Source organism: Lepisosteus platostomus, chromosome 9, assembly GCF_059453375.1.
Source record: "Lepisosteus platostomus isolate fLepPlt1 chromosome 9, fLepPlt1.hap1, whole genome shotgun sequence".
Classification (NCBI taxonomy): Eukaryota; Metazoa; Chordata; class Actinopteri; order Semionotiformes; family Lepisosteidae; genus Lepisosteus; species Lepisosteus platostomus.
This window is the reverse complement of record NC_142619.1, coordinates 7,024,752-7,050,924: the sequence shown is the minus strand read 5'-3', so window position 1 is coordinate 7,050,924 and position 26,173 is coordinate 7,024,752. Positions and strand designations below refer to the sequence as shown.

At 38.2% G+C, this 26,173-nt stretch overlaps 1 protein-coding gene across 1 annotated transcript in view; it reads left to right on the top strand.

Moving 5' to 3' along the window:
- kcnq1.2 (potassium voltage-gated channel, KQT-like subfamily, member 1.2) overlaps window positions 1–26,173 on the top strand; it is a 286,806-nt gene that overhangs the window by 49,367 nt on the left and 211,266 nt on the right. Inside the window, exons 9-10 of the mRNA XM_088646719.1 lie at window positions 2,043–2,171; window positions 10,118–10,280. Of these exons, the coding sequence (XP_088502845.1) occupies window positions 2,043–2,171; window positions 10,118–10,280 (292 nt within the window). The remainder of the gene's footprint in view (window positions 1–2,042; window positions 2,172–10,117; window positions 10,281–26,173) is intronic.

The following is a 26,173-nucleotide window of genomic DNA, read 5'->3' as shown; positions in this document are numbered from 1 at the left end:
AACGCCCTACTTGCGGGGGTTCCTACAGTACATCCACATTGAACAAACGTCAGTATGTCCAGAATTTGGCTGCTAGAATCCTGACCAGGTCTTTAATTACTCTTGTCCTGGAGTCCTTGCATTAGCTTTCTAGCAGGTTTCGTGACCTCATGATCACCTATAATGCTCTACATGGCTTGGTCCGTAATTTCCCTTCGGGATCAATGGTCTTCTCTCTCTCTCTCTCTAAGCACCTGTCTGACTTACTATCCTCCTACTCCACACCTCGCAGCCTTTGTTTGACTATTCTGATCCCCTGTCTTTCCCCCAAGCCTGTCTGTATCCCAGAGGTGACAGGGCCATCTCCTGCTACAGTACTGTATGTCCCAAAGCTCTTGAAATCTATCCCTATGGATATCAGACAGTCACCTTTCCTGAGCTCTTTCAAATTAAGATTAAAAACTTTATACTTTAGAGGTGTCTGCCCCTTTGCTTTTCTACTGTTTTCCAACACAGTATCGTACGAGAATATACTCCGTAATTGTGTAATTCTGCTTTCTTCTCTCATTGTGTATTGTTGCTTTCTGTACAGATCTTTGAAAAGTCCCATTTAAAGGTGCTATATAAAGCAGTTTTTTTATTTTTTTGAGCTGATATAAAAATGCTTTCTGACCTTTTCGTTTGTCAGCAGCGACTAAAATGAAATGTCCTTAATGCTTAAATACTACACATCAAGGAAATGCTTTAGTGAGTGCTTGCCACTTGGGAAGTATTACAAACAGAGTGAATCAGAGTTGCTGCAATCTGAATGAGAAATTTTAGAATTTAGAAATGCACTAATTATTCCAGTTCTGGGCTGTGGGGGAGCTGGAGCCTAACCCAGAAAGCAAAGTGTAATGCAGGGGACACTGTGGATGGGATGTCAGTATATTGCAGGGCACTCACAGACATGCACAGGTATGTACTCACAACTAAGGCCAATTTTCCTGGAAGCCGCTATGATATTTTGGGACTGCGGGAGGAAATTGGAGCACCTGGAGGAAACCTACGCAAACCCGCGCAGACCATACAAACTCCTCACATATACTAGCCCAGTGCACCAGCACAACACTAGGTGTGCCACCCACCCTTAAATGCTAAACCAGTGGTTCTACTTGTTTAGGAACTTTGTGGAATCCCCAGTTTTTAATTCTTACTGCGACATAAACGCACCTCGACAAAATGTGACAACACATTTGTTACAGTATGTAATAATCGTTTTATTCCATATTAAATCAAGACCCTGATCTAAATAGGGAACAGACATTGATCCCATGATGCATTGGAGGGTGTCTGTATGTCCCCGTAAAAAGTAGAAGATTAGAATTTGGCTGAGAATTTCTTGGCTTCAGTACTTGAGCATCATACCTGCAGTATAATATGGAGGAAATATCTCTGAAGAAATACTGCATGTTCCTCCCTTTATTTGGGATTTCAATCTATTGTATGTAAGAGCAAATATACATTGATTTAAAAAGCTGTTTTAGGTGAGCAATGATTTATATGTTGGTAATTTATTTCTCATATTTAATTTAAGCAATTCAATGTGTAAAATTAGTGCTTTTGTTTTGTATTTTTCTTATTGTTGCTTGCTGTTCATGTGTGTATGGCCAATATCTGCTGTCTTGTGAACTACAAGACACCTTTCTTTCCCTTGTAAAATAGTGGTCCTCTTTTGCTGTCACACAGATAAGTGCAGTAAGCCACACTTCTGTACAGTCTCAGAACACTTTACCTTAGTCGGATAGCAAATGCATTGATTAATAAGTCTTTCATGAGGGCAGCTGACCATGTTAAATTAATGCCAACCGAGGAGCAAGGTGCTGTAGTACATTCAGAACTAAAAATCTATATATTTCCCATTACATTCAATGCAGCTGTGACACTGTTTTGAACTGGGCATTCTGTGGTGTTTCCTTAGTCATTTTAGCTCTCTTTTTTAATATTCTAATATGGACATATTATAAGTTATATTACTTATGTTTTGTTATATGATATATGATGCAGTATATTGTCTGTTCCAGACACTCTGGCGGTGTTATGCAGCAGAGAAGCCCGGCGGCTGCCCAGCGACTTGGAAGATCTATGTGATGCCTTGTGAATATCTGCCCACTATCACCCCTGAACCCTCCAGCCCCAACCTCAGGAAACTGGTAAGTGTCATTTTTTTGGGAGAAGCCTGTTCGTCTAAAAAACACTCCAGAAATATCCGTGAGTCCATGGCTCCAGCAAGTATGTATGCCAGCTATGGGAGGCTTCAAGTGAAAGGTTTAGGGGACAACGTCTAATTTCAGTTTAATGTAATGTTACATTTACTGTATATACTGTACAGTGCCTTGTGGCTATATTGTATATGTAATGTACATGATGTAATGTAGTTAACATTCCTGGGAGTGTGTGATCACTTTTTTTATATTTTGTTATATCCTGTGTTATATATTTCAAAGAAAATCTAATCTAATAATAGTATCTTATATTTAGTTATATTGAAATGAATAATTAAAGGCCGATTTTTCCCAATACTGGGAAAAGAACTTAAAATGCATCATTGATATCCCCCTTTACTCCTCCAGTTCTTTACATTTAAAGTCTTGTCAGAAGATATTTCTCCACAGGTAAAGACCTGTAGTCTAGATATGACAGAAGTGACAGAATGCCATTTGGGGTGGTAACCTTTAGGGGAGTCAGGATATCTTAGGCATGCAACCCTGACTTTGCATGTTCTGTAGCTATAGACTGTGTATATCCTCCTATGATAATGTATTGTTTGTGAGCTGATATGACTGATTTGCTGTGAGCTGAATCCAAACTAGGGGGACACAAAGTGATGGTATAAAAAGAGAAGAAAATGAATTTCAAATTTACAGTGAGTATTTTCAGAATTGGTTTTGCTGTGCGATTTAAGTTAACTTGGATAGTACAATTATACTCCATACTACACGCCTGATACACGTAAGTTCTTTTTTACAGATAAGACCAAAGAGTAAGACTGATTCTTCAAACAAATATACAACTGAGGTCTTACTTTCTTATTTTTCTATCCCAATTTGCATGATCGCTTTGTACAGGCAGTCTCTGTCCAGATATCTCTTGGAAACATGTCTTGAAGGATAGAGAGGGATTATGATGTGTCACTTCAACTCTGCATTTGGCAAACGAAAGTGGTGTGCTGTCAGAGGGCAGAAGTTGACAAGATGGTTTCCAAGGGCTGTTTTAGAAAGGGTCTAATTTGCATATGTGTAAATTGATCCGCCATCGCCCCTCAGAGCATGGAACGTGTCCAAAAATAATAGGAAATGATGCCATTTAAGTGAGAAAAGATACACTGGGGTGCAGACGTAAGACTCCTAAAACTATTGCACATATGTTTTCTTATTACAGACGGTTCTGTGAACCTGTGGAAACGTAAATGTGATTTAAGAAGTGTCAACAAAGAATTCAAAAATGTAACTGGCGATCCGGCAAGGGAGAGTTATTGAATGGATGACGTGAACTTTCTCTGTAAAAAATCTACTCGCCAGTTTGAAATAACGAGCCGAAGAGCTCAAACATCTGCCTCCATTTCTTCCTCGGCCTGTGACTGAGCCGTTTTATAGCGCTAGGGGTCTGGGATTAATCTTCAGCAACATTCCGTTCGCATCATCGGGTCAGCTTGGTAGGACCGGTTGTGGAGCAGTGAGATACTGTAAATGAGGAGCATAGGAGCCAAACTGAATGCGTCCCCTGACCAGATTGGCAACGTGCTGCGATTTGAGATTGAGACAAGTAATCTACCATTTACCATATCCAAACTAACATATCAGCCTACCTAAGTTGTTCTTTGATTTGGGAAGTCTCAGAGCTTCCTGGTGGATGATGCTCAGAGGTTAGCCCAGTACATTAAAAATACTACCAACCCACTGTGTTTGTTCTTTTATGGTGAAGCAAGCTGTTTTATCACTATCGGTTGAACCAGACAAATATTTGATATTTTTTTTCCCTACAATGTGGGAGATGAGGTTTCTTAGAGGGATTCTGGGCTCTGCTGACGTGAGGGATCTGGCTGTGAAAAGACTGTTTTCTTCTCCATCGGCACTGCTCCCGTCTTTGTCTGACCCACACAAAGGCACAGTCAGATGAGATGATGTAATGCCCCCTTTTCTCATGGGAGTAAATCCTTGTGAAGTAAGAAAAAATAAAAAATCTTTGTTTTGCATTGTATCCATATATCGAGGGACTGAAAAGAGCTTCTCTTCTTTTTCCCCCCTTTCTCCTTTCTTCCTGTTTTTTTAATCAATCACAGACAAATAGCTTTGGCCACTACTGTAGTTCAGTGTTGCCTTGACTTTGTTTCACTGAGGTGAATAAGTAACAGGATGGCCACTGTTTTAGCTAGTGAAGACAATTTGTCAGTGACATATTTATATGTAGATTCTTGTGCAGCAAGTATGAAAGCTTCAAAGCCATTTGTTAGTCCACACAACCTAAAAAGGGAATATCGACGTCCGCAGCAATTTGAACCAAAAATATCTGAGGATCAGAACACGGTGTTATCAAGTATTTTGTCCAAAAAGTATTTTCAGCAGCTGTATTTGTAGAACAGATGTAATATGAGTAAATCATTTTTGTTATAGAGGGCACATATTCTCCATACAAATATGCATAAACATTTTAACATTATTGGTCCCTATTTTGTATGGTGGTCAAAGTCCACACCAATGTATGTTAATTGAAAGGCCAGTTTGAACACTGTCTGCCCTGATTGTTCCTTTTTGTTAGTGATTCTATTACCATTAACAGACAGATTTTAAACTGTTTAAACGCTTAAGATTAGCTCTTAAACATTTTGAATGCAGGTCCAAATGGAGGAGCATAAAACTGCTGGTGGGTTTAAATGCTGCAGGTATCTTTACTGTACCTGAATTTTTACATTCATTGAAAATTAAGAACTCATTGAGATGCAGCAGAACTAAAAGAACATGCAGCCAGTATTGTAAGAAATAATATGCTGAATACTTTATTGATGTATAATCAGAATCAAAAGAAGGGTGTTTCTAACTCCTCAGATCACCATCTAGATGGGGCGCCTCAAAATTTGATGAAGTTCTATAACTCAGGACTTATCTTTCCATCTCACCATGACTTGCCCTGAGGAATATCTCTGGTCCTCTCAGACAGCACGATGATGCCAAACCTTTAGATGTTAATAACTTGTTGATTCTTAGTTTAATTATTGTACATGTCAAATACTGTAAATAGGCCAAAAGAGAGACAAGAAAAAAATCCAGACCTTTCTTCGATTGAAGCCATTTTATTTCTCTTAACATTTGAAATTGCATGTCTCATAATTAAAATGAAATCCATTTATGCTATAGTAAATATATACTGTATGTGTTCGTTTTTGTAGTATATTATTTTACAGATGTTTCATTTTGTGTGCACAGCACATACAGTATACACATACTGTAGGCACCAGTTTCCTGTTCAATTAGAACATGTGCAGTACAGCTAGAAAATAGTGATCATGATAAGCGACAATACATTGACCTGGGTCATTCAGTACTGTACACGTGTGTAAATTAATAATAATTACTTACACTTATATAGCGCTTTTCTGGACACCACCAATGTGCAGCATCCACTTAGAAATTATATTCCAAGATTTACAAGAGATTTTAGCATACTGTGATTGATTATAAGGAGGAGGGTTGATGCAGAGGAGAGACTTTGGAATCCAGATAGATTAGGGGCAGTCTTGTAGAGAACCAATAAATTAGAAGCTTTAGTACATCCAACATTTTTAAAATGTATTACAATACAACTGACTTGCAATATTGCTCCCATGAGAAAATCCACCATTTTAAATGGGATATTGTAATCCTCTGTAAAAACCCATTAAGAGATATTATCTCTAAATGTAAGTCTGCAAAAGAACATTGTAGGGGAAAATACAGTATACAGTACATAGAAATTAGAGCACAGTCAAGTCCATCTTTAGGAAGTGGAAAGAATATGGGCCATCCAGACTTCCTAAAGTAGGGGTCCTGACAAACTGGGCAGTTAAGAAGGACTTTGTTCAGAGAAATAACCAGGGACTCAATGACCACCCTAATAGAATTAGAGAGATCCGTGGCAGAGACTGGTGGATCTGTCCAAGGTTAACATATTCTGTAGCACTCCACAGATTTAGCATCTATGGCACAGATGGAAGCTAGGAGTTTATAATACGCCTGGAGTTTGCAAGAAGGCACAAGGCAGACCCCATGTGGCCAAAGATTCTCTGGTCCAATTAATCAAAAAGTGAACTCTTTGGTCTGAATGCCTGGCACAAACAGAAGACAGCTCAACACCTGTGTAACCCCATCCATACCATGAAGCATGCTGCTGGCAGCAGCATTCTTTGCAGAGGTGTTAGTGGGACTAGCAGGGAGAGCTCACCCTGCGGTCTGTGTGGGTCCTAACACCCCAATATAGTGATGGAAACACTGCACTGTAAAAAAAAAAAAAAGATGCTGTCCTTTGGATGAAACATAAAACAGAGGTTCTGAGTCTTTGTGGTCATAAATAATCCCAGGGCATTCCTGGCTATATTTTCCATTGGCCTTTACCAGTCATGGCCTCCTAACAATCCCTATCTCTGAATTGGCTTCATCACTCTGTTCTCCTCCCCACTGATAGCTTATGTGTGGGGAGCATACTGGTGCTCTTCGGCTGCTGTAACATTATCCAGGTGGGGCTACACATTGGTGGTGGAAGGGAGTCCCCATTACCTGTAAAGTACTTTGAATGCAGTATCCAGAAAAGCACTATATAAAAAGAAGAATGAATAACTTGGCAGAGCAAGGAAGAATAGGCGAAAAACAAACTAAAATAGTTTTGCCCCTGTAAATACATCTTTGAAATGTGTTAAGCATTCTGATCATAACAATACTGGCAGTTGTTCAGGAGGCTGAATACTTTCTAAAGGCTCTGACCTGGCAAAGTTTTCTACGTGCAACTAATTGACAAAGAAATCTATGAAGATGAGCAACAAGCTATGCAGAAATACTGCGTGTTGACATCCTTTTAACTGCCAAACAACATCATAGCCATATCACCCTGCAACTCACAACTGGCAACCCACTGATGCTAAGCAGGTGTGAGCCTGGTCAGTACCTGGATGGGAGACCTCCTGGAAATAACTAGGGTTGCTGCTGGAAGAGGTGTTAGTGGGGCCAGCAGGGGGTGCTCACCCTGTGGTCCACGTGGGTCCAAATGCCCCAGTATAGTGATGGGGACACTATACTGTAAACAGATGCCGTCCTTCAGATGAGACGTAAAACCGAGGTCCTGACTCTCTGTGGTCATTAAAAATCCCAGGGCGTTTCTCAAAAAGAGTAGGGGTGTAACCCCGGCGTCCTGGCAATATTTCCCATTGGCCCTTACCATAATCCCCATCTATGAATTGGCTTCTTTACTCTGCTCTCTTCCCCACTGATAACTGATGTGTGGTGAGCGTTCTGGCGCACTATGGCTGTCGTCGCATCATCCAGGTGGGGCTGCACATTGGTGGTGGTGGAGGGGAGTCCCCCTTACCTGTAAAGCGCTTTGAGTGGAGTGTCCAGAAAAGCGCTATATAAGTGTAAGCAATTATTATTATTATTATAGCACACAGGTAGTCACAACATTGGGCAAAAAAGAAAAAAGTAAAGAAAAGCTGCCCAGGTTATGCTTGTGCCCAATAACATCCAAGTGTTCTTTGTGATAACTGGTCTTGCAAAGTTTTAAAAATGGAATGAAGTGACCGAAAGATACTGAATGTGATACAAAAAATTTAAAAAGTTATAATTAGAAAAAGTACAAAACTGTAGTTTTTTGCATCCTACATTACCTATAGACACATAGCATCTGATAGCTGCATTCATGTAGTGTAACAATGAATTCTCTATCACACTCCCCCTTCTGCTCTTTAGTGTTCTATCAGATAACTCAGCATGCTTTAATGTCCTCAGTTATTAGGTAGTCTTACCAGCATAGAAATCTTAAGGGTGACAGTCAAAATGCATAAATTATCATTAAGGGAAAGGAAGAACAGTTGAAAATTCTTTTAATAATTCTTTAATTTAGTAGATTGGGTGGCACAATGGTTAGCATTGCTACATTCCAAGACTGGGGCCCTGGGTTCAATTATTGGGGTGCTGTCTGCATGGAGTTTGCATGTTCTTGCTATGCTCATCTCGGTTTCCTCTGGCATGGTTGTGTTCCCACAGTCCAAAGACATAGGTAGGTAGGTTAAGTGGCTTCTGGGAAACTTGACCCTGTTGTGAGGCTGCGTTTTTGTGCATTGTGATGAACTGATCAAATTTAATACAGTACATCTATTCATGGTGTATCCTGCCTTGTGTCCAGTGTTTCCTGGGATAGGCTCTGGACTGCCATGACCCTGAAATGGATAAGTGGTTATTGAAACTGATATAGTGTGGAGCAGATAGGCCAGAAGGCTTATATCATTGACGAATAGACAGAAATAGCACAACAGTCAATAAAATGAGAATTACATAACAGGATCCACTATGTTAAAGTGCAAGTATCAGGTGCAAGAGATTTAAACATACAATTGAAAATCCCTGCAGATACAAAGATGGGTAGTTTCAGCTTACTCTGCTCCAGTCATTGGCAGAAGCTGAGTACTGTAGCTGTTTGTGAGAGGTAAAGTTTGGGGTGCACGAATCGTATAAGATATGTTCAAAATAGCCATTGTGAATTACTACAGTATGAGATAGATGGTAATGAAATTATACTTAGTGTGTACCTAGAGGAATTTATAAGACCTGACTTGTTGCTCTTAAGGGAAACAAGTATAACCAAGTATTGACTTTAACTTGTACAGTAATTAATGATTATTAAAAGTTAAAGGACAATCTTGCCAGATACACAGACATTTACAAACTGCAACTTTCTTCAATGTTGCTTACTTAAAGTAACAGTGCTTGTACCTGAAGCAATATGTTTGATATGCTAAAGCTAGATGATTTATTCGTTTTTTGCTGATTTCTGAAAGAAATAGTCAAATATTGTTTTTTAGAAAGATTCGATTTCCCACTTCTTGCTGTGTTTGTGTAATCAATAGTTAACAATAGTTTAATCAATAGTTTAGTAAGTGAAGAAAATGTCAGTTCGTAAATTGACCAGGTTAGGTAAAGCATTTGCCCACAATTATTTTACGGTTGTTGCAAAATCTTGCCTTGAGTGTTTTCACTTTTGAATATGAAACTCTATGTGATATGATGCTTTTTAAGTCCATTCTGATTAATAATTGCTTACACTTATATAGAGGGCACTCCACACAAAGTGCTTTACAGGTAATGGGGACTCCCCTCCACCACCACCTGGATGTGCAGCATCCACCTGGATGATGCAACGGCAGTCATAGTGCGCCAGAACGCTCACCACACATCAGCTATCAGTGGTTAGGAGAGCAGATTAATGAAGCCAGTTTAGAGATGGGGATTATTAGGAGGCCATGATTAGTAAGGGCTAATTGGAAATTTGGCCAGGACGCCGGGTTACAGCCCTACTCTTTTCGAGAAACTGCCTGGGATTTTTAATGACCACAGAGAGTCAGGACCTTGGTTTTACATCTCATCCGAAGGATGGATTGATTGGTGCAATTGTTTCTATTGAGCCTTAATCTTTTTCTAATCTTTTTTATCCCCTTAACTTAGATTCTTCCCAAAGTCTAAACATTCCCGGATTAAATAAATGGCTACAATACAACATAGTGAAACCATATTTAATTTTGCTGTATTGTAACTCTTGTGCCTTGGTTTGTGGACCTGGGGTGCTGTCTGGGTGGAGTTTGTATGTTCTCCCTGTGTTCATGTGGTTTTCCTCCAGGTGTTCCGGTTTCCTTCCACAATCCAAAAACATACTGGTAGGTTAATTGGTTTCTGAGAAAATTGGCCCTGGTGTACATCCGTATCTGCCTGTCCTGCGATGGACTGGCATCCTGTCCAGGTTGTACCCTGCCTTGCTCCCCTTGTTTGCTGGGATAGGCTCTGGCTCCCCTATGTCCATGAATTGGAGGAAGCAGAAAAAAAGGCCAATCATAACTGTGCTCTACTGTTTTCTCATTTTACAGAGCAAACGGTACAAACGAAAACTGAAGACCTCACGTGACAATGGATCAACTAGTCTGATGAACCCTGGGGAAAATGCCTTATCTATTCCCCAGATCACCTATGATCACATTGAGGAGAAGGATGGCAAGAGGGAGATTGCATTCTATGTTGATGAGCCAGCAGGTAACGCGTGAAGCATTATTTTTTACCAGAGGCTATAGCCATCCACATAAAATGTAAAAAAAAAAAAAAATTGAATAATATCCTAGTACACAGCTTCAATATAACTATAGGTACCATGACTTTCTTTTTTAATGTTTTCCTTTTCTTTTATTCCTAAACAGTGTTGGTGATGATGAATTTGAGGTAAAACCTTTATAAATAGAGACCAATAACTCTAGGTTATAATTAGAAAACACGTACATTTACTATGATCCCAATAACTACAATTAAAAAAACCAAAGCAGTTAATCACTCACCTTTCAAGACGAGAATATTTGGACAACTAAAATGAAAGGATTCTGTCGGGCGTTTTTCACGTTTTTGGTTTTACATTGCAATACTCTCCTAAGCCTCCAGAGGACAGTATAGGCACTTCCATTTTCAGTTAGCTCCTAAATGATTGTGTTCCAGTTTTATCTTTCATATTTTTATTATCCCACTCTTTAGTATTATATACACATGTTTCAAGGTAAATACACCTTCAGATTTATATTTCCAATCCCTTTTTTTATTAAGCCAGCAAACAATGCTGTTCTGGCTTGAATTAATTAGGGAAATTGCACATCTTTGTTCTCTACATAGTCGTGTCAGATGCCTTTCCCAGTAGTTTTAAAAGAGACTGTATTGGCTAAAAAACTGTTACAGCTAGTTCTTCCTTTTACCTCCAACCTTTAACTGATTTTTTGAGTGTTAGATGGACCTGAAAGTTATTAAAAAAATATGTAATCATTCTTCAGACCAAAAATATTGCTGAAAAAATAGTAAGCAAATGCTTTGTTAATAGTTTTCATTACATTAAAGAAGACCTTACCGATTTCTGCAACCCTGCCTTCCATACAAAATGAAACAATATTTTTGTCTGTTGGGTCTTATATTTCTACAGGGAATAAAGGTTTTCAGCCTACAGCTCAAAGCTACAGAAACCTTTCCTTTAGACTCGACACCAGGCACTTGATATCTAGTGTGCTTGGTATTTGCTTGATAGTTACTTTAAACAGGAAAAAGGTGGATGTGATATGAAAAGACAATAACAGTGGGAATTTCTAGGGAAGAATCCCATTTTTGACATTCTGGAAGGTGTGATGAAATTTAACATCTGTCTGTTAGTCTTTATGTAAGATAGCTTTAACTTTTTCTCCAGTCATTCTTAATGCGGGATTGTTAATTTTATTTTTACATCATGTTCATAATTCCATAAAGCACTTCTTGCGTTAAGAGGTTGTCAAATGCTTTTATTGCATTTTTTATTTTCTTTTATTTTTTTTGTCTAGGGATTAATGCTAGAAATAAAAAAAAAGTGTTAATAACATTAATGTGATAATATTGCCCATTAAAAGTCCAGTAATTCTGTTGGAGGTCAAGGTCCGTAGCCCGTTTGCAAAGTTATTTTATTTATACATTATTGCTTAGAATGTGGTTTGATGCAATACTTTGGTTGCTGGCAGACTGAATTATGGGTTAAAAAAGCAGGTCTTAAATCACAAGACAAGCCCCTGTCACATAATGACCATCAGAAGTAGACAATAGCAGAAATGACAAAGATGACAAAATCATCCATCCTGAGACTCTGGAATGTGTAGGAAAAAGTACATGTAACTTTATTAAATCAACATTTCTACAGTGTGCAGTCTTACACAAAAAAAGATGAGTTGGGTCTCTTAGTTGTAAATCAGAATGAAAGGAGATTAAACTAGTTATGTGGACACGTTCCTGTAAAATTAAGTCCCACTTTTGATTTTGTTTTTTAGTTTATAGCTCAAGGAAAAAACAAAAATGTTTTCTGCTTTGCGGTCAGCACATTTTTCTTTAATCTTTCGGTTCAACCTGTTTCTTAGAATTAGTAAGAAAAGTAAAAACAGTACAAAATTATGTCTCCGTCTTTCAGGACGGATAGCACAAGACTTTGTATTTAATTGTCTTGTACAAAATGTCCCTGCCAAGTTCTCTTCAGCTGCAAAGGGATATTGAGAGCTGTGTCTTGGACAGTAATAAAAGTGACATGCTAGAAATGAGGTGTGGTTCCGTTCTTATTTGTACAGACTAATTTTCTTTTTTTGGGGTATGTGGGATTAGTTAAAGGAAACGGCTGTCACGTTATTATAATTGTGATGGTGAGATATTGAAGTACTTGGAAATATCTAAGATAATTTCATTTTTTGGGGGGGTGGTAAGGTGTGTGTGTGTGGGGGGTTGGGGAGTGGGGGAGACAGGAAAAACAATTCTAGTATCAGATAACCCAGTGCAAATACTGTATGAGTCAAACAATGCTGACTGGAGAAATAATTCTGAAATACATATACATAAACACTGAATGTGATGATGATGCATTTCAATTTCATTGCAAATTGGTTAACTGTACTGCTACAGTATGCACTACACTAAAACCAGACCTAAAATATCAGTATATTATAAAATAAAGAATAAAATATCCTACTTTGGGGAAATTGAGAATGGAGGGGGAATCAGAAAAGAAAAAGAAACGAGCCGAAAATGTCTGGCAGTGAGAAAACACAACACTGGCATGTGTTCCCAAGGATGGGGCTGGAAATGAGAATTTGAGGACATCGATCTTGGCTCACACCCAAGAACATTAGAGGATTCTTGTAAATGTTATTACGATCTCTGCTTTATGTGGCCATCGTTCATCTTGGAGACAGGCCCCATTGTCAGGGACACAGTGGAAATACGAGCGAGCAGTGCAGACACAAGGCAAGGCAGCTCCCTCTTGATGGATAGTATCCTACAATTCAGCGAACAATCGGGCATCTGACATTAATCTCTTTTTCTCATGTGCATATCCTTTTTTTTTACCAGGCAGTGTTCAGCGCTCAATTTATAATTTGAATGCCTGGATGTTTTAATGGTCGGCTTTTATTTTTCTACACTTCTGCTTTATATTCGTGCTTTGTGACAAAAGCGTTTGTCCATGACTCATATGCCCACATGCTTTTGTTCTCTCTCGGAGAAATCAGTGGCGTTCGCCGTCTTTTTATACTGTGGGGTTCTGTCGAAGGTTTTTTTTTTAGTTTGCACATGGCAATGCGCTGACAAAGTGAGTGTTAGAAAAAACGGTTTCAAATACTGTTAGTCCCACCTAGAGGCTGCAGCAGTGTCTGTGAGGCTTATCATTGAGAAGTAAATTGTAATACACTTGATGAAATGGTCAGCACTTCTACTTTGGTACATATTGGAAGCCTTGGAAACACTAACTTACTGTAGGTACGTCAAGTTCCATTTAAAATTATTTTTTGACCTGTAATGGATAAACAAATCAGTGTTTATGACCTATAATACCTATGCTGGATATGTCACGAGGAAAATTATCTTGGTTTGCATTGGTGAGATTAGACCATTGCCTGTCTGTTGCTTAAATATTGATACATGGTAAGATTAGACAACTGTAACACAACTTGAAGGCAGATCTCAGTATGTCCAGAAAACAAATTAATAGTTTCCTGCATCAGCACATGTGTTACATAGCCTCTAACAGCTTGGCAACGCAATATAGAATTGAGAAATATTGCATGGTAAAATTGAGCAAATTACCTGATTAAAGAAGTGAGAGTTATTTTGATGGTTAATGTCAAGTTTCGAATAGACATTCCTGAACACACCATTTACTCTACAAATCAACTCTAGCATCAATAAGTGTGTGGACTGAGGTATGTGGTGGTTAAGGCTCTGGTAAACATTAGTTAAAAGTGAAAAGGGCATCTTATCACTTATTGAGCTTTTTTCACAGCAAAGTGAATACAAAGCCATGCAAAGAACAATAACCTACAGTATCTCTAGTCTTATAAAAAAGAGAAATGACCAAATATAGAATGAATGTTAGAACCTTAATATCAATAATGATACATCTGACATCCCCTTAACTATTGCTCTGTGCACACGTTCAGCAAGATAAATGTTTTTTAAGTCTTGCGGGCAAACTACTAAGCTAGAAAGTGGCCTTAATTTAATGCATTGAACAGGCTTTCATGACGTTAGTAATTCACAAAACGGATACTGTAATGTTAGGAAGAATCATACTTAAGAAAATATAACTTGGTACAATGTTTAATTATTTTGAATGAAACAAAAACCAGGGACAATCAGAAATGTTCATCTTGCATGCCCCCTCTGCTCCTCTATGCCCCCAGGGGATTCATTCAGCTTGAGATGATGTTGGTTGTTTATGAGTGTTTTAATCTTTATAAAAACAGGACCTGCAAGAGCTCTGCATGTGTAAGATTGATGCCACATGGATTTAATCAGGCAGATGGAAGTCATTACTCACCACTAGTGATTGCAGGTCATGTATACAACTCATTACTGTTGAACTTGTCAGAGTCACAAGCCCTTGCGATTGACACCATGATAAATAGTTGCTGGAAAAACTTACTCAAGCTGCTTGCCCTTTTTTCCTCACAACAGAGTGCTTTTATCTCCCTAGCGTAATCTCCCTGCTTGTTCTCCTCCAAGTGCCAGAGATAGTGGTCAGATTTTTTACTAACTGTAAAAAAACAGTTGGGTGTCCAGCTCATTGCGTTTTCATAAACCATTCTGAACGTTTCAAACATTTCACTTGAAAGTTGGTCGGGATCTTGTTTAGACATGATTGGGTATTCTTAATTATTAGTGAATTACCGGACACCTAGACGCTCGATATTTTAGGTAATTGTACAGTTAAAGTTGAAATGTCAAGCAAGAAAGTTTTGTGGATTTAATCTACAAAAAAATATATTTATCCATATAGATTGATGATGAAGCTACAAACATATTCATAAATATGTGATGCTATTCATGCACTGAAATGTAAAAAGAGAGAAAGGCATATATTCCTATACAGTATGTCAATATAGAACTATACTGTATATTTACTTCCCATTTTAAGCAGAAGTGTGGTTCTTTCTGCAAAAGTGTTGTCTTTTTCTGGCTTCTTCAGTCTTAACTAATTTGACGTTGGTGAAACTGATGGCTACCCTGGCTCTGAACTAGAGTATCCAAAAGCCACCTGCTTCTACCACATACCTGTAGAACACATCTCTCCTCACACTGCTGACTCACACCTGGAAAATAAGAAGAAAAGTGGATCCAAAACATAAACAAAAGTATACAAATGAATTCTGATGCTTACTCGATGCAGTTTCTGTAGAGACAACAGCTTGGACCTGTTGACAGCTTTGAGCACAACCGGTCACATGCAGGACAGTAGTAGGCAGCAATGTTTTGTGTTCAAACGTTCCTCACAGGTCCCTGACCCTTGATTGAATAGTCCCCCTCCCCTTGAACAGTGTGCACACTAGTTGCTTTCCACAATCTTTTCCTTCTCTGCTGTCTGTCACCATTTTGTGTCGGTCAGCAGAACCCTGATGCTCCTCTTGTTCAATTGGAGACTGACCTTGTCCACCAAGAGGTGCTGGGAGTGGAGCTTAGAGCATTTAACCTGGCAGTCATAGTGTGGCCATCACATCACATGTTTTTGTTTACTGTACTGTAGGTCTAGTCAGTGTAATCTTGTCTGTAATCGTTATGGTAGTTTGATTTGTCTTAAGTCTGTGCTGTTTAAGACTATTGGTAGTGAATCAGGTGGGTAGCTGCGTCAGCATGCGTAGGCTGCAAAGGAACAAGTAATAGGTTTATTCCATGCTGGAAAAAAGAAGAAAGAAAACACAACGTTTCGGCCGTGGAGCCTTCTTCAGGTGTGAGAGAGACAGGGCAGTAAGCAAAGGTAATATAGCGGGAGAACAAAGGCTGGGAGAGAGGAGGAGCGAGAGGCGGGATCAGGGGACTCTCACTCCTCCTCTCTCCCAGCCTTTGTTCTCCCGCTACATAACCTTTGCTTACTGCCTTGTCTTTCTCGCACCTATTAGTAGTGAATTACCTGCAAAATAAAAAATAAAAAAATAAAAATAAGAAAAGGCTTTCATCTCCCAAGAAGAGGATGGGATCCTTCTGAATTGCTTTAGGACTGGTCATGGTCCATTTTTTGCCAACCTCTATTGATGGGGAAAGACCTAAATAGTCTGCAGAAGCACAGTTTTGCTACTTATCCATCATTGCCTCATTCTTTTGTATACTGTATATTTTTCTTGCTCTAGGTCACATAGTTTTGTGCTTCATTTTGGGATCCAGTTTATTTTTAATTCTTTCTGTGACCACCTTTGGACTTAAAGCCAGATGGTCTGGTCGCAGTCATAGTTTGGGGACTCTGTGTAGATGTTCATACCACCACAGGACACTATATAATAATTATATTGTATAATTATAATATTTTAAATGTTGTATTAGTTCAATTGTACCCCATCAATGTCCATAACATGAGCCATGACATTGATTGATTTATCATTGCCCCATTACATGTCCCCACAATGTCTCAAAATCTAAGCTATCTTTAAGGACCTCTACTAGATTTGCTCTCTTTAATATTGTACATAACATTCAATAATAATGTATGGATTCGCATTGAATTTATTCAGGACTGAAAAGATGATATACATGTTCCTGGTGCATAATGTTATAGTCTTTGAATGTTCGATTTTAACAGTAGTTCTGGCTTAAGAAAACTATTTTCAGAGATACTGTGCTAGCTCTGCTTTATCCCACAAACTAGATGTAATCATTTCGGTACATTAAGATAGTGTGGACTCTCCTCACTGCTCAGCTACTATTGACTTTCTAGATATTCTGGATTATTTTGACTTGTGTCCGAGAACAAATATTGGCTTAATCAGTACTTGAGTGCTTGGAACCTCTACCCCACAAGCATTTGAACTGGACATCTCTGACTCAAGGTTGTCTTACTAAAGCTGGTTCCACCATCCTTGAGGTGTAAACAGCCTTTGAACTTCTATAGAATGAATTTAGCAAGTTTGACTAGTTTGGGGCAGGGGATCCACTAATTCACTGTTTTATGTATCTCAGTCTATGAAACCTGATCATGTGCCCATAGGTGAAATAATTCGGGGAATGTACTAAATAAAATTATGAAAGTGTAATAAATCTAAAAATCAGCTCTATCAGTGGAAGATTTTTATCCTCAAAATTATAATCGTTAACGATGAGGGGGAACTATATTCTGTACACAAGCCCTTTGATTTTGGCAGCAAGAATACGCTGATGTGTCGGCCAGACCTATAAAATAACAGGCTAAAATTCTTTTCTAAGGTCAGAGAGTAAGGCAATTAAAACAATAACAATAAATAAAAAACACATGTAAAGCATCACATTTCGTATTGTAGTGGAAAATAGAATGTTCTGGTATCATAGGGAGGAATTCAAATATGGGGCAATCCCCTATCGCCCCCTCCCTTTCACAATCAGACAGCTGTGTTTTTATAGGCTGGGATATGAACCATTCCCTACAATGGTTGGCACAGTGAATTGTTCTTCTGTCCTACAGGCATGGAACATGGCGCACACTTTGAAATATCACAATAACGCGTGACCTGCCAAGATCCCCAGCTTCAAAGAACAAAAAGGAAATGTTAAAACCTGACCCAAACAACAGAAAATAAGAACCTGGCCCATGCCAAATTAAAGTAATATCCTTCTAAAATCCATTAGCTCTTGCATGAGGATTGCTACAAAAAAAGGAACAGTGACATGCAGAAAGTTTTTTTAATTGGTAGTTCATTGTGGTGAGAAAAACGAAGCTGTGAGAATGATTAGGGAATTATTATTATCAACATTTGAATATTTACAGGCAGAGTCCAATACAAAGGTTTACAGAGTTAGGACAGCATACTATGAGGAAATGAGAAAGGGGAGAAGTGAAACAGAATGTGATACAATATATTAAATATTGATTTAGTGGAGAATGCTTGGCAGCACAGATTCACCTGTGTTAACCAAAGAAGGACATTTCTTTATCTATTAAATATTAACCAAGAATAAGCATGTGTTACAGGTACAGTACTAGACAACAAATATCCATGTTTTTTTGGTATTCTACCAATTGTACCAAAGGAAGGAAGCGTTGGTATTCATAGGTTACTAAAACTTTCAAAAAGAATGAAATGAAATTCAAAACTGAGTAAAAAAAAGATATATTTTATGGTCACCATTGAAGAATATTAAACACAAGTAATATAAATTGTATGTGTGAAATAAGAAACACTGAGATGGAAAAGCTATTACAAGTCTTGTTACAAATAGAATGTTACAGTATGTTAACAATATACAGTTAAAGGCACTAGTAAAACTTAATTTAGCATTTTTTGGTCACCCTAATACAACAAAGATGTTTTTTTTCTCTTAAATAGATTCAGAGAAGAGTAACAAGATACATTCTCAGACCCAAAGAATGTCTTACACTGACAGGCGGAAATAATTGAATCTTTATGTTCATAATTGTTTACAAAATGCATAACAAGAATAAACAGATGAAAAATATTAACACCAAAGAAGTAGCAACAGTATTTAAAACAAAGGAAAAAAATGTTTCCATGCAAAATGTCAAAAAAATATTCTGTACATGTTTAGTCTGAATTAAAAAGTGCAGAGTTCCCAAAAGGGAACTGTACAGTAAGTCTTGTAAGTGATTAACAAATCATTTGTAAGAACCAGTTACATTAACAGAAAGTGACTCAAGAAATCTGGAAATTGACCATCTGGGACTATGAAATGAAGGAGTGTTAAGCTCGACTCTAAATTCAAGCTGCCCCCGATGATATGTAGGTGAGCTAGAAAAGTACTGTAGTTAAATGTTCATGGAAAATGTTTCTTAGCAAAATGTGTAAGTGTATTCTTGGCATTCAAAACTTTAGGAGCCTTCATTTTCTCTTAAAGAATGCTCTTTGCATGCACCCATATCACCTTGCAACTCACAGCTGGTAGCCCCACCAAAGCTAAACAGGTGTGAGCTAAGATTGCTTCCGGAAGAGACCAGTAGGGAGCGCTCACCCTGCTGTCCTATTGGGTCCTAATGCTCCAATATAGTGATGGGAATACTTTTATAAAAAAAAAGGTGCTGTCCTTCGGATGAGATGTAAAACTGGAGTCCTGACTTTCTGTGGCTATTAAAAATCCCCGGGCATTCCTCAAAAGGAGTAAGGGTGTAACCCTGTTGTCCTGGCTGTATTTTTTCTTACCTTGACAAATCATGACTTCCTAACACTTCCAATTCATGAACAGGCTTCATTACTCTGTTCTCCTCCCCACTGACAGCTCGTGTGTGGTGAGCATACTGGCACACTGCTGTCGAATTGCATTGGTAGTGGTGGAGGGGAGTCCCCATTACCTCTGACGAGCTTTAAGTGGAGTGTCTAGATATTGCAAGTGCTACAGTATTTAAGTGTAAGGAATTATTAATAGTATTTAGCAAGATTTTTTTTGTGTGGTGCATATCTCAAAAGATCACGAAACAATTTAAGTATAGAAGGGGACCCAGTTATCCTTCAGTGACATACAGCGCTTATGTGGGAGATGTGCAGTAGCTGTACAGGAACCAAGACACAGCAAGTAGAAAAGATAGAAATGGCATCAGCTGAATTGAAGGGGAATGTTATGTACAGTGGGCCATTTTGTTTAATACTCCTACTCTTGCCAACACGCCATGAGATCTTTAATGACCACTCAGGACACCTGCAAGTAAAGACTTGCAGTAGTGATTGGCACCTATCCAGAAACACTAAAGAGCTGATGAGAAACTTGAAAGAAGTTTGATTTTTGTTTCTTTGTGAAAAGCCCTCCTGTCTCAAGCTAGCCTTTGTGTTTTTATGTATTGGAGCATTGTCCCACATTGATAGCTGGCACAAGGTTGTTTCTTCCAAGAAAATGAAAGAGATAAACAAGAAACAAGTCCTGTTGTTTAATTATACGAATCATGACAGTGATCAAACTGGTTATTTTCCTAAGCCAAAATAATAAACACAATATGATTAAACAAATAACACAAACAGTTGTACTTTTTCTTGTACAACTGGCTCCCCTTTATCCGGTGCATTTAGAACAAAATTTTACACTTCACTTTGAAATCCCTATGCATTGAAACCCAGCAATACCGAACATTTCTCCTCACTCCTTTAGGTTACGCTCTGCTGAGGTACTGTACATCTTTTCATAGTGGCTTGGAGTGCACACTTTCAGCCACCTCCACAATTGTGGACCTCACCCCTGTAAACCCTTTTAAGGTTTTTAAATCTACTATCAATACAAATCTTTTCCTTTGGCTTTTAATTAGTACCTTCCTTGTGTCATTTTTCAAAAATTTTAATCTGTCTTTACTTTATTTCGCTTTAAAGTTATTTGGATTTTATTTTCTTGTTTCTGTGTGGTTTTGTTTTTACCGTGTAAAGTGCCCCAGACACTGTTTGGTGTATATGGGCACTGGGATAAATCCTTGTTAAACAAACACAAGATGATCCTTGGCTCTTCAGTAATTAAGTCTGATACCCCTCCTTAAAGGCGTTGACAAAGTCAATGTAAAGAACTTGGGCTTTTCTCACAAGTTAGATTGCGATCTCTTCTGGGAAGAAACTGTTGATCAACTGGGTGACACAACGAGAAATACTCTTCTTTTTGTGGTCCTTCTGCGATAGCATTATGGGATCTCTTAAAACAATAGGGACCTGAGTTCACATTTCCCTGCCACTAATCTCTTGTTCTGTAACTCGCAGAGGACCGGCCCTTTAGTAGAATTTTCTCACAGTTCAGGATATATAATCAAACATGACACAGCATTACTAAATTGCATTAGATTTCACAAAACTCCATGTAATGTAAAACCACTGAATACACGCCTTCATTATTACCGTTTACAAAATGAAAAAAACAAACTTTCCCTCGTTTTCTTTTGTTATCATGGAGATCATGCTTCCTCCTTGAAAGTAAACATTCGCTGTATAATTGCGTTACTCATTCTTGTTACTTGAGAATAATGATATATTTAACTTCCCAACTGTGAGCATGAGCTTATATCCCTTGAGTTTCCTCTGTAAAACCAACTCGCTGCCAAATGAATCCTGTGTGAGGAATTTGATGATTAATAAGTTCTTTTTATGAGTTTTTTCCTTTCAAACTGCATAATGGTAAAAATAATGGCTTCATTGGAAGCTGGTCTGAGTGAGTGAAAGTGTTATGGGAAGACAAAATGGTGTCTCATTTGCTATTTAATTGGAAGTACAAAGCAGGTTTCAGAGATAATGGGGAGGAACACATGCCTCAGTGTCTTTGAACTTCGAACAAAATCACAACATGAAATAACAATTTTGTCAAGTATTTTCCATATAGAGGTAGCTGGTATATCTGTGTGTGTAAGCTGGGTTTACCAACCTAATTAACCTGAAACAACAAGCAAACCTTTGAAATAGCTGGAGGGTAAATGGAGAGATTTCTTGACCTTCACAGTTTCAGAGACTTATGCAATAAAATGCCAGGTAAGTTAGTTTAGTGGGTTTTTTTATTGCTGTGCTGAGCTTTGAGAGAAATGACAGTTTTATGTCCAAATGCGCTAGATGTGTTTGCAAGTGTTCTTATAATGCAGTAATTCCTTTTTGGAAACCAAACAAAAATCCCATAAATGCACAAATGATGATTCTTTGCATTAATCATTCAATACCTATTTTGCTTGTCTTTTTTTTTTTTTAAATTATTAGACTGTGTAATTTGGTGAATGGAAAAAAAGCTTTTACATTTCAGAATGCATTTTTACCTTAGGCAAGCTGCTGTTAGCTAACCCAATTTTTTTTCCAATCTCCCCAAACAAGCATTTGCATTGATTTTCATCTGTGTTATTGCCTTGCAGGGGTGGGCCTTAATCTCTCTTAATCAAGCTGTGAACCTGATACAGACAGAAAATACTAGAATAATCCTTATAATAATTATTATAATCTTTATAATAATGCTCAGAAAGCCAAGTGTCAGTTTGGTTTGTTTTTCCTTATTTGCAGTTATTTAGTGTTAGAATTTTGCATTTGCACTCTAATGACTGCTGTATACTCTATATTTATAACAAATCAAATTATTGATCCTTGAGAAGAATGTAAATAAGCAGCATCTTTATTAGTGCATGTTAGCACTGTTAAGATAAATATTGAGGATTCCTAAGATCCTTTAAAAAACATTTTTTGGAGGCTGGCTTTTAAGTGGTAGAATGTGTGCTGTTTGTAAGAGCTGTGTGTTGAGACAGCAGTTTCAATCCATAATCTGACTATGAGATATACACATTCTTTTGTTGTTTTTTTGTGTTCTCTAGTGTAAAATACTTCAGGGTGACAGTGTGTACAGTGTGTGATTGCATTTAATTGTTTTTTAATGGCATTGCTTAATTGCAAAGGACAAAAAAGTCTAGGGTGTTGTGATGAGACTGAAATAACACACTCACCTACAGTATTTCCTTTATTCTATGCTATTTATGACATTTAAGAGTAACTATAAAAAGACTTGTTTCACCACAGACTATCCTTGATTTGACTTCATAGAGCTCCTGCTTGACATGTAGGAATAGGGAATGTCCAAAAATGGTTTGAAGAAAATTTGCCTCAAGTTCTGTTGTTCACAAAAAAGAATGCTCACGCTGAAATTTAGGTTAGGTCATATTATGCAAACCTATGGGAGCATTTAGCCACGACACTGGCTACCTTTGTAAACATGTCATGATCTTTATAGACCTCACAGGACGAAGTTGCAAATAAAGAATTGTGGTAATGATTGGAACTTGGTCAGAAACAATAAAGAGCTTGAGAAAAATTGGAAAGAAGTTCACTTTCTCATTGTGTTTGTATGGAAAACACTTCTGTCTCAAGCTAGCCCTTGCGCTACATTTTTATGTACTTTAACATTGTCCTACATTGAAAGCTGTCACATGGTTATTTCCTCTGAGAAAATGGAAGAGGACAACGAGAAACAGACACTTCTAGAAGTCCTCGTGTTTGTTTATACAGATTATTACAATGATAAAACTGGTGATTTTCCTTGAGGTAAAGGTTAGGTACTTTTAGTCCCAATAGAAAGCATTTGTCCCATACAGTATGTACTGTAGTAATGGATGTTGTATTAATCCTTGAATAGAGACAGAATACTACAATTAGAATCCTTGCTTGTAGTTTGATTCTGCACTCAAGTTCAGATTCAATACTTTATTGCCATAACAACAAGTTGCATGGAATTTGGTTTGGAGAGCTTATACAATTAAAGCCATATAATATAAATAGTTCAGGTGGGTAGCTGCATCAGCATGCGTAGGCTGTAAAGGAACAAGTAATAGGTTTATTCCATGCTGAAAAGAGAAGAAAGAAAACACAACGTTTCGGCTGTGGAGCCTTCTTCAGGTAATAGAAATATACAACATAAACCCAATAATAGAAAACCTCCTTCTATCTGTGCAATACAGTAAATAACAGGGGGCCCCGATAGAATACCAATGAACCATGAAAAAATGCCAAAATTAAGGTGTAGGGTTTATAATAATAATTGCTTACACTTATAGTGTAATGTGCAGCCCCACCTGGATGATGCAACGGTAGCCATAGTGCACCAGTACGCTCACCACACAGCAGATATTAGTGGAGAACAGAGGTACTGTATGAAGCCAGTTCATAGATAGGAATTATTAGGAGGCCATGATTGGTAAGGGCCAATGGCCAGGATACACCCCCACTCTTTTTGAGAAATGCCCTGGGATTTTTAATGACCACAGAGAGTCAGGACCTCGGTTTTACATCTCATCTGAAGGACGGCACCTTTAACAGTATAGTGTCCCCATCACTATACTGGGGCATTAGGACCCCTATAGACTGGAGGGTGAGCGCCCCCTGCTGGCCCCACTAACACCTCTTCCAGCAGCAACCTTAGTTTTTCCCAGGAGGTCTCCCAACCAGGTACTGACCAGGCTCACACCTGCTGAGCTTCAGTGGGGCTGTTAAAAATCCCATGGCATTTCTCGAAAAGAGTGGGGTTGTATCCTGGCCAAAGTTTCCATTGGCCCTTACCAATCATGGCCTCCTAATAATCCCCATTTATGAATTTGCTTCATTACTCTGCTCTCCTCCCCACTGATAGCTGATGTGTGGTGAGCGTTCTGGCGCACTATGGCTGCTGTCTCATCATCCAGGTGGGGCTGCACATTGGTAGTGGTGGAGGGGAGTCCCCATTACCTGTAAAGTGCTTTAAGTGAAGTGTCCAGAAAAGCTCTATATAAGTGTAAGCAATTATTAATTATTATTATTATATGGAGAATATAGACAACATTAAAAAAAAAAACAAATCAGAGGATGTTTTTTAATTCAAAGACTCATTAACTTTAATGTTAGTCAACATGTCCTAGAGATGGCATATAAAAGGTTTGTTGAAAGCATCCTGGCATTTAACATGACAGTTTGGTGTGGAAACCTGGGGTTGAAAAGCAGAACCGAACTGTCCAGGATTGTGAAAATGGCAGGAAAAATAATTGGGATACAGCAGCCCCAGCTCTGCGACACATCCACTTCATTCTCAATTCATAATACTCCCATCAGGCAGACAGTATAGAGTACCAAGTTCAAATAAAAAACATTTATAAGAAGTCATTTTTCCACTCTGCAATAAAACTACTAAATGAATGTATGTAAATGTAGTCCCCCCATTACATTTATATTTATCACATACTGTTGTGGTGACTTTGTGACTCTTATGTTTTATGTGTTGGTGGCCAGGAACTTAAAATTCTCCACCACCTCTGCAACCTGACCATCAATGACTAGTGGGGAGAGTGGTCTCTTGCTTTGCCTAAAGTCCAAGAAGATTTTAAAGAAGATTTTTTTTCCTGACATGCATAGTTCTAGATTGGTGAGGCGGCACCATTCAACTAAATCAGCTCCATTCCTGCATACTGACTTGTTGTTTATGATGAGGCCTATGAAAGTAGCAAACGGGAACATTTTGACTGTAAGTCAAAGTTTTGAGTGTGAAAGCTGTCATTTGTGAACGGAGAGTAAAGGAAAGCTGATAAGACACAACCTGAGGAGCACCTGTGTGTATCATTCAGCTTTACCACCTGCTTCCTATCAGAAAGGAAATCCAGTAGCAAACAACAGAGTCTGATTAATACCCATCTCTGCTAGTTTATCAAAAAGCTTGAGAGGGATGAGTGTGTTTAAATCAGAAGTATAGTCAAGAAATAGGATCTGGGCAGACCCACCAAGTTCTTTTTAGATGTAGAAATAGATCATGGGATATCCAGGAAGACTGCATCATTCACTGACCTGTTCACTGTCTAGGCAAACTAGAATGAGTCCAAGTACATTTCAGACAAGAAATAGGCTATGAGCCGCTCAAAAACGTTCATTATATTGATGCCATAATTTGAATGCTATCAAGGGTGTATCTGAATAAATCAACAACCATACATTAGCAACCTAAAATATCTACAGAGGTATTTTTCTGTAAAAAGGATGTTTTGAAATTTAAACTTGGGACCCGATTAATTCTACAAGCTGTAAAGTATCTTTCAAAAAATCTCAAAAAGGCCAAATAATATATTTTCAATCTTTCCATCCTTGAAAACATTGTCTTATGCAGCTGGCTTCATTCAGCTTTAAGGTTCAGCAAGTGTACACATACATACACATATAAACCTCTTCAGTTTTAACTTTCCAATGAATCGAGTATTCACATTTATCCCTCATTAACCCATTTTTAGGCACAGACAGCACATTAATTACAGAGCTAGTTTGTTGTGAACTGTATTAATCTGGAAGCAAACCCAGCTCCTTCACAACACATGGACATTTGGGTCTTTACATTACATCAAAATTGTTTTCTTTTCTCTTAACATAGACAAATTTGGGGTTGGGGGGGATTAATTGGGGTTTTGGTGATAAGCAAGTTTTGTGGAACTCCACTGGTCAGAAATAAACCCAGCGTTGTTTCAATTAGTCAAAGTCCCTGTAATC